The sequence below is a fragment of the Oryza brachyantha genome, chromosome 1, assembly GCF_000231095.2.
Source record: "Oryza brachyantha chromosome 1, ObraRS2, whole genome shotgun sequence".
Lineage (NCBI taxonomy): Eukaryota > Viridiplantae > Streptophyta > Magnoliopsida > Poales > Poaceae > Oryza > Oryza brachyantha.
The window spans coordinates 17,489,273-17,497,480 of NC_023163.2; the positions used below are offsets into that span (position 1 = coordinate 17,489,273).

General features: G+C 47.1%; 1 protein-coding gene across 2 annotated transcripts; it reads left to right on the forward strand.

The window, feature by feature from the left end:
- The first annotated feature begins 1,207 nt into the window (after positions 1–1,207).
- LOC102701947 (inactive protein kinase SELMODRAFT_444075-like) lies at positions 1,208–6,507 on the forward strand. 2 transcript variants are annotated; one of them, XM_006644277.3, is made up of 10 exons: positions 1,208–1,445; positions 2,427–2,693; positions 2,927–3,063; positions 3,148–3,242; positions 3,336–4,360; positions 4,591–4,751; positions 5,120–5,196; positions 5,280–5,427; positions 5,708–5,857; positions 5,957–6,507. In XM_006644277.3, the coding sequence occupies exons 2-10, from the start codon at positions 2,462–2,464 to the stop codon at positions 6,182–6,184; spliced, it is 2,253 nt and encodes a 750-aa protein (XP_006644340.1). In that variant the 5' UTR covers positions 1,208–1,445; positions 2,427–2,461; the 3' UTR covers positions 6,185–6,507. The 2 variants fall into 2 exon arrangements, with proteins under 2 accessions (XP_006644340.1, XP_015688062.1); XM_015832576.2 differs by lacking the exon at positions 1,208–1,445 and adding an exon at positions 1,995–2,214.
- The last annotated feature ends 1,701 nt before the right edge of the window (positions 6,508–8,208 follow it).

An 8,208-nucleotide genomic window follows, 5' to 3' on the forward strand; every position in this document is an offset into this window, starting at 1 on the left:
GAGATTAATAATTCTGATAAAAAACTATTGAGATTAATAATCTAGGTGTATCTTTTATAGTCTCCCCTTTTAATATTTAAAATGGTTATATTCAACCTGTCCCACACCATGATAAATAGTTAAATTTGTTTAACTTCTCTACAATTAACTTTAGAATTTCTTGAAAGCTACACATTTTTAGCCTCTGAGATGGCTACAATAGCCACAGGTGGCCGTTTTTTAACAAGAAAAGTTACATCGTCATTCGTCAATCTCTTTTACATTTCAGCACATCGCCTCCCCTGCCAGTACCGTAAATCTGTAACACACTCGCTGTGATGCATGTGAAGAAGCGCGGGGTAGCACCAAGAACGAACTATTACCACTATCGGTGCAGCTGAAGTTGCCACTGGACGTCGCTGCTCTCTGGACCAACTGAACCCAATGTTCGAGGCTTTCTTTCTTTTTTTCTTTTGCATGGCTCGGCTCGGCCTCGGCGGCAACAACGTCTGTGCGTGCTCCTGGACCTCCCAGAAACACAATATTATCACGTTGCTAGGTTCACCTGATTTCATATCGCAATCGCCCAAACCCAAGAGAAAAAAAATAGAAGTACAGGTAACCACAAAAACGGATAGGAGCCCGTGCAAAAACAAGTCAAGCAGCAGTGCTCAATCATGGCTAGCTGCGACTGCGATCTTCAGCTACTGCATCGACGGAAAAGCCTGTGATTTTTCTTTTTTTTTTCAGATCAACCCCTGGGAGCCAGTGATGGCAGCGGTAGCAAGCCAGTAGTAGCAGTAAGCTCTGCTCCCGTGGACCACGTCCACGGTTTGGTCCACGGGGGACCGTGGCAAATGTCCGCCCTCCCTAACCCTGTGCACCGGGACCACGGACCGTGCCTGACACTGCCACGGGGTCCCCACCTTTGGACCGCCGGTTTCACGAGGCCGCACCCTGTGCTGCGCGCGGCATTTACTCCCCAGCGCTCGTGGGCCGTCCGATCGGGATCCGACGGCTCGGTTCGGTTGCTCCGGATCTTCCACCTCATCGACCGGTTTCTTAAATAGTTTTGTGTACAAGAGTACAGTAGTAGTACTGCGGATGGCAGAGTCGTAAATTTGAGCGGGTGGGAAGGGCAAGATGGGGAATGAACCGGTCGCCGTCGATCGGTGGTGGTGGTAGTAAAGTGGAGGTCAGCGAATGGCAGCAATGGCGGTTTAATTGGCTTGGCACCTTCGGCTACTTAGCTTTAATGGCCGCCACCTCCGCTCCGGCTCCCTCCCGCACGTACGCGCGGCTGAGGCGGTAGCGTTTGCCGGTTGCCCTGCGCGCCTGCCTGTCTGCCTGGGCTCGTTTTGGTGGTGGTGAGCGTCGCTCGGCGGGAGGCGGGGCCGCGCTGCTGCTGCGGTGAGGAGGTGTCGAAGGCGGCGGGCCGGCGGCTAGAGGGCTCCTCGCGCTCGCTGGTGGGTCTCCGCTCGCCTCCTCGCGGCGTCGGCGTCGGCTGCGGGTGTGTGCGTTTTCGTTTTGCCGGGGGAGCTGATGAGCGCTTCGGTTCGGGATGCGCGCGCGCGCGAGGGGGAACGGCGGCCGGATGGGAATTCCGGCGGTTATTTTAGGAGATATTGCTGTGCATGGAAAGGAAAATGCGGGTCAAATCTCTCGTTGGGGAGGGGGGGGGGATCGCATATGGGGGGTGGGGAATTTTGATTGATTGATTGATTTATTCTGGATGGATTGACTCTGTGCTTGTCCCACTTGCGTGTGGCTCGGCTGGCCAATTTTGAGGCCGGAGAGCGCGGCGAGATCTGCGAGGATGGTGGCGGTGCTCGAGCAAAATTTCGAACCATAATTCGGGATTCCTGCGGCGTGCTGGGAAATCGTGCGGGCACTGTGCAGCATCGGTCTGACCCAGGGGCGGGGTCACCACCACCACCACCCACCTCGTCGCCCTCAGCTTGACGAAGCGCGCCGAGCAGTTATCCCCCGCTACAGTGCGCGGCGAGGACGCGTGCACAGGCCGTCGCAGTGTGGCGCCCGCTCTGCGGCAGCCATAAAGGTTGGGATCTTTCTCTCAATCCGCAGCGGCGGCAGCCCGCTCGGGAGCTGGGACCCATCGGCGAGGAGGAGGAGGAGGGAAAAGTAAGGGAGAGGGGGGGCGCAGCCGCATCGTCCTACTGAAAATCTGAAATCTTTTACTGGTCTTTGGCTTTTGCCTTTTCGTTCTGGGAACAGGTTCGTTGTCGAGCTCTGGTGGTGGCAACTGTCAGTAGTTTGGTACTAAGCTCCTCCTATCCCCCTCCCCATTGCCATGCATTAAAGAGCTCGGGGGTGGTGGTGGTTGTGTTGCTTGTACTCTCCTAGGTGTTACTACAAGTTTGTCCTGGCTGCTGGTTCTTGGCGCCCTGGCTGCTGTTGCTTAGAGAGCTGGCTGTGGGTTCTTGTAGGCTTCTTGCTGGAGTTGGAGCGGCGAAGGGGCGTCATGGTGAGCTCCGCTCAGCAGCAGCAGCAGCTGCTGCTGCAGAGGAAAGGGAAGGCTGTGGCGGAGAAGGGCGGCGGTGGCGCCACGGCGGCGGCGGCGGAGAAGGTGGTGGTGGCGGTGCGGGCGGCCTCCAGGGAGATCTCAAAGACGGCCCTCATGTGGGCGTTGACGCACGTCGTGCAGCCCGGCGGCAGTATCTTGCTCCTCGTCGTCGGCCCGTCACATAGCTCTGGTATCGTTTCATTCTCTTGTGCACAAACTTTTTTGGGATTTATGTTTTGCGCTTGCAATTCTGAATGCCTTTGCATGAAGCCTGCGCAGCTAAATGCCTATGTGGAATTTTCATCATTGATACCTAAGTTGTTTTCTTACCGTGGTCACTGAACTTTCTTGGATCCCTGGTTGCTTTATACTTAGGTGTGGCTCAATGGCCTTATATTTCATTATCTCTTACCTGCATTTCAGGCAGGAAGTTCTGGGGCTTTCCACTCTTTGCCGGTGATTGCGCAAGTGGCAACAAGACTATGTTGGATCAGAAGGATATCTCTGAGTTGTCTTCTCAAATGATGGACAAACTCAAGAATGTTTACGATCCAAACAAGGTTTGAAGTTTGGAAATTTTGCTTCTGTAGATGCTTACTTAACTCTTAAATAGTTGCATGTTTCATCTTATGCCATTTGTGTAGATAACTGTGAAGACTAAAGTTGTGCCCGGGTCTCCTCCTGGTGTTGTGGCTGCTGAGTCTAAGCGAGCCCAAGCAAGCTGGGTTGTGATAGACAAGTAATGGCCAACTCCTCTTACAGTGGTTTTCTTTTTACAGCATAGACCTTTTTTTTTTTGTATTTGCTTATTTTCCATGTTTCTGCTAATTAGGGAGTTGAAGCATGAAGAGAAACATTGTGTGGAAGAGCTACAATGTAACATTGTTGTTATGAAGCGTTCTCAACCTAAAGTTGTCCGGTTGAATCTCGTGGGATCTCCTGACAAAGATTCCAAAGTATCCTGTTCACTTCCACCTATATTGGATAGTTCTGTTGGTAAAACAGCAACTGATGTAAAAGAGCCGAGGCCGTCAATTCGAGGACCGGCTGTGACACCAAGTAGCAGCCCGGACTTGGAGACTACTTTTGAAAGTACTGAAGCTGGAACATCCTCTGTCTCAAGTTCAGATCCAGGGACCTCTCCATATAGTGCTTCTGACACAAATGGTTCCATGAAGAAAGAGGTACCAGCAACAAAGGATAGGGTGCAGCATTCGGACATCAATATATCTGATTCTGAGAGCGAAACATTGAGCCCTCCAGCATCCTTCTCTCTTCAGCCATGGATGGTTGACATTCTGCAGGGATCAGCATTGTCCAGATCACATGGAAAAGGTCCACGAAAAGCTCGCACTCCCACAGCAGATGCTTTGTTGGAGAATATATCCAAGCTGGATCTCTTGAATGAAATTAGTTCTATGAGAAGCAGGTCAGATCTAAACTTCCGAGGAAATGTCAGGGATGCTGTCTCATTGGCAAGGAGTGCACCCCCTGGACCACCTCCGCTGTGCTCAATATGTCAGCATAAGGCGCCTGTTTTTGGAAAACCTCCTCGATGGTTTACTTATGCTGAATTAGAACTTGCAACTGGTGGTTTCTCTCAAGCCAATTTCCTGGCTGAAGGTGGATTTGGATCTGTTCATCGAGGTGTCCTTCCTGATGGCCAAGCAATTGCTGTTAAGCAACACAAACTTGCTAGTTCCCAGGGTGATGTGGAGTTTTGCTCAGAGGTGGAAGTGCTGAGTTGTGCGCAACACCGAAATGTCGTAATGCTGATTGGTCTTTGTGTTGAGGATAGGAGGCGCTTGCTGGTCTATGAGTACATTTGCAATGGATCCTTGGATTCACATCTTTATGGTAAGATCATTTCCTTTCTTGCATTTTTCGATAGAAAACAGCAAGCCTGATAAGACACTTGACTGTAAACTCGGTAATCCACTTGATAGAGTACCTACTGGTAGTGGATTAGTTCTAAAGTCTTGACTGTTGATCCTTTTAAGGTATCTTGTCTTGCACCAACGATGGAGCAAAAACTAATAATGTTATTGTAAATTTGTGTGATAAGCTATTATTGAAACAAATTTCAGGTCGTAATAAAGAGACGTTACAATGGTCTGCTAGACAAAAGATTGCAGTTGGGGCTGCTCGAGGGCTGCGGTACTTGCATGAGGAATGCAGAGTTGGCTGTATAATCCATCGTGACATGAGACCAAACAACATCCTTGTTACACATGATTATGAACCACTGGTATGATCTGCTTTCTTATTGGCGTGTAATATAAATTATTATACGCATTTGTTACATTATATATTGTTTTTTTATTCACCGTGTTTTTTTATGTTTATTACAATGATGAAGACGTACTTTATAGTTCATTCTGAATGGTGATGGCTATATTTGCCGCACTATACTTATCAGGATGATAATAGGGTTTTAACTAGTACTAGTTTGATTGAATTGAAAGCATTTTTGTCTCAATTTCCTCATATTATGTCATTAATAAGTAATACCTAATGTCTATTGAACTCTGCTGATCGTACATTTGTATATTAGGCATCATGTTAACTTCACAGTTCCATGATAAGGCTGTAAGCTTTTCAATAATGTTCTGACAGGTTGGAGATTTTGGTTTGGCACGATGGCAACCTGATGGCGACATGGGTGTTGACACAAGAGTCATTGGAACATTTGGGTAAATATTGATATTTGTAACTGTATGTTGTAACCTTTGGCAGAAATGAGCATCGACTAATGACAATCTATGTCTATCTGCAGTTATCTGGCACCAGAATATGCGCAGAGTGGACAAATAACAGAGAAGGCTGATGTCTACTCTTTTGGGGTTGTGTTAGTTGAACTTGTCACTGGGCGCAAGGCTGTTGACATTAACCGACCCAAGGGCCAGCAATTTTTAACTGAATGGGTTAGTTCTGTTAGTTCCCTTTTTGAGACTTGATTTTCAATGATGGTTCAAAATTAAGATGCTCGACAATTCTGTGATTTTTAATAAAGTGATCTGAGTAATCCCATGCAGAAGTGGACTTTATATTAGTTCATGTTGCAATTTATTATACACTACAGATGGATAAATTTCTGTTTGAAGGTGTTGGAATTAGCTACATAAAGCATTGCTATGTCAAAAATATGTTTCACTCCCTTTTGTGCTATATGGTCTGAACTCACGGAGATCTTGATTATGACAGGCACGCCCTTTCTTGGAGGAGCATGCAATTGATGAGCTCATAGATCCACGCTTGGGTGACCTCTATTGTGAAAACGAGGTCTATTGCATGTTGCATGCAGCAAAACTTTGCATACGACGTGATCCTCATTCAAGACCCCGCATGTCTCATGTTAGTTCTTTCTTGTTCAATCTGCAATCATATTGTTCTTAACCATAAGTACACCGAATCTTCTAAATGCTTTTGCCTTTTTTTTTAATCTTTTGGTAGGTTCTTCGCATACTAGAGGGTGATATGGTCGTCGATTCTGCCACGGTTTCGGCCCCAAGTAGTGATTCTGGGAGTAGAAGCTGGCGAATGCTAAACGAGCAACAGAACAGTAGGGACTGGAGCCCAGCTCGACAAGATTCACACCGAGCCGCCCAAGGGAAAAATTCGTACGACTCTCTTAGAGCTGCCTGGGATAGGAATAAGCAAAGCGTCTCACACAGATATTGAAGCTCCATTTCCAAAAATCCTGCGAAGTTGAGCTTTTCGACCATGTATAATTCTCTCGCCCTTTCTTCCGTTCCTCCTTTTTGTTCTCTACCCCCATGCCTTCTAGTGACTGTAGGATCAAAGCTTTTGCTGCTATGTTGCCCTGGTGTATAGTAGAAGTGCTAATAGATTTACAAGTATATTGAGCCCCCCGGTTAGCTTCCCTTTTGTGTATGATCGCAGGAAATGTGATCTCAAAATCAGATAGTTATGCGTAGAATTCAAGTAACTTGATTATTATACCTTCAAGTCAATAGTAGTTCTGTAAAGATCTTTACTCTCAAGCAGCGCGTGATGTCCCCATGCAGCAGATGCAGGATCATCCACTGGATTATGATTGACCTCCCAGCAATTATTTTTTGGCTATGGATCTTGACGTGATCTCTATACTGTTACGCATACTGAAGCATGGGGTATGTCAATCATCGTGCTGTGCCTGTGAGTTGTGACACAGAAAAAGATTATTAATGGTTGTACAATAATGCCCACATGGAAGGCACCGGCAGCTCGACAACGCTGGGCCGAGATACAGGCGAGTTGCCGATGGCTCGATACGTTTGCTGTACAAGGTTGATACGTTGGCGTCTCTAGTGCACTGATCCTTTTTTTGGACCAGCTGAAAATATGGGCTTGCATTTGACATTTGTGAGACGAGTCCATCGTCTACGTCCGTCCAAGATGATGGTTCTGATTCTTTTTGTTTCCCAGCTGCAGCGGTGGCCAAAATTTAAGAGTCTGATGTACAGAAGGCGACTTGGATACATCCGCCAGTTGATGGATGGGGACGATGGGCTAAGGCCAGTTGGTCATACCTTTAGATCAATTTCCTCCGTATATCAATGAAAACATGCAAAAATCTGTCGCTCTCAGCAATAAGTGTCGCCAATGACATGTAATGGTGGCGAGTTGGCGACAGCGACTCGGCAAGAGTGATACAAAAGATGGCACTGTTTCCCCATAAATATTGTGCATATCCAGTTACACATTCCATAGTAACTTAGGGGATGTTTGGTTCATCGCTAACACTAGTAACTTGTCAGTGTTAATGCTACCACGACAACGTTTGGCTGTCAAAACCGTAAATTCACCCATAATATTTTAAGTGATATACAGTAGACAAACATATACTGAAATGATTTATTGTGATAAAAAAAAAGCTGATTTACTGTACGAATCATTGCGCTCGGGCGCTCTGCCCTTGACCGACGCTGTGCTGTGCTGTGCCAGCCCAGTAATACCGTTGTAGCAGTAATAAAGTTTTTCGCCCCCAAAACAAGAGCCTGTCGACATGGGCATGAATGGAGCTGTTGGAGCTCTGCTGCGCCGTACGTCGCTTGCAGTGCGCTGAAAAGCGCCGCGCACGCGCCTACTCCCTCCGTCTCAAACGTAAATCAATTTTTTTATTTTTATTTTTAATTTTTGACTTTTTGTCTTATTTAGATCAATAGTACCTTTTGTTTTATTAGATGATAAATCATAAATAGTACTTTACGTGTAAGTAATTTTTTCTAATTTACTAAAATTTTTTCAAATAAGATGGATGATTAAATGTTAGACGTGGAAACCGAGAATTCATCTTTTTGGGATAGAGGGAATACCTCCGTGAAAACATCCATGCATATGAAGCCCTACAGGCTACAGCGCCACACTGCAACAGTTGGCCCTAGCAGTGCGTCCAGCCATCAGCCGCCCTACTGCTGGCCTTCCTCCCCTGCTGCGTCTTCCGGCGAAAAGATGAGATAGATATGCCATCGGAGTCGACGTATGGGGGTGTGCAGCTAGCTTCAGGGCATGGTCAATGTGTGATGACGTGTCGAGTGGCTTGGACTGTCCAAGTACGTGGCGCAGCTCCTCCTCAACTTACCTAACCACTATGCGAAGCTTCTCACGGCTTGCAGAGGGCACCACAGTCTTGGACGTTTAGCGCAACTTATTATGCTAGCGTCAGACGCTCTTTCTACTAGCGTTGTCACTTTCTGTCTTTG

Excerpts from the sequence above, each read along its gene's own strand:
- LOC102701947 (XM_006644277.3), top strand. The coding sequence starts at position 2,462 with ATGGTGAGCTCCGCTCAGCAGCAGCAGCAGCTGCTGCTGCAGAGGAAA. Across the intron at positions 3,064-3,147 it reads ATGTTTACGATCCAAACAAG|ATAACTGTGAAGACTAAAGT; the intron begins GTTTGAAGTTTG and ends CCATTTGTGTAG. Across the intron at positions 5,428-5,707 it reads AGCAATTTTTAACTGAATGG|GCACGCCCTTTCTTGGAGGA; the intron begins GTTAGTTCTGTT and ends TGATTATGACAG.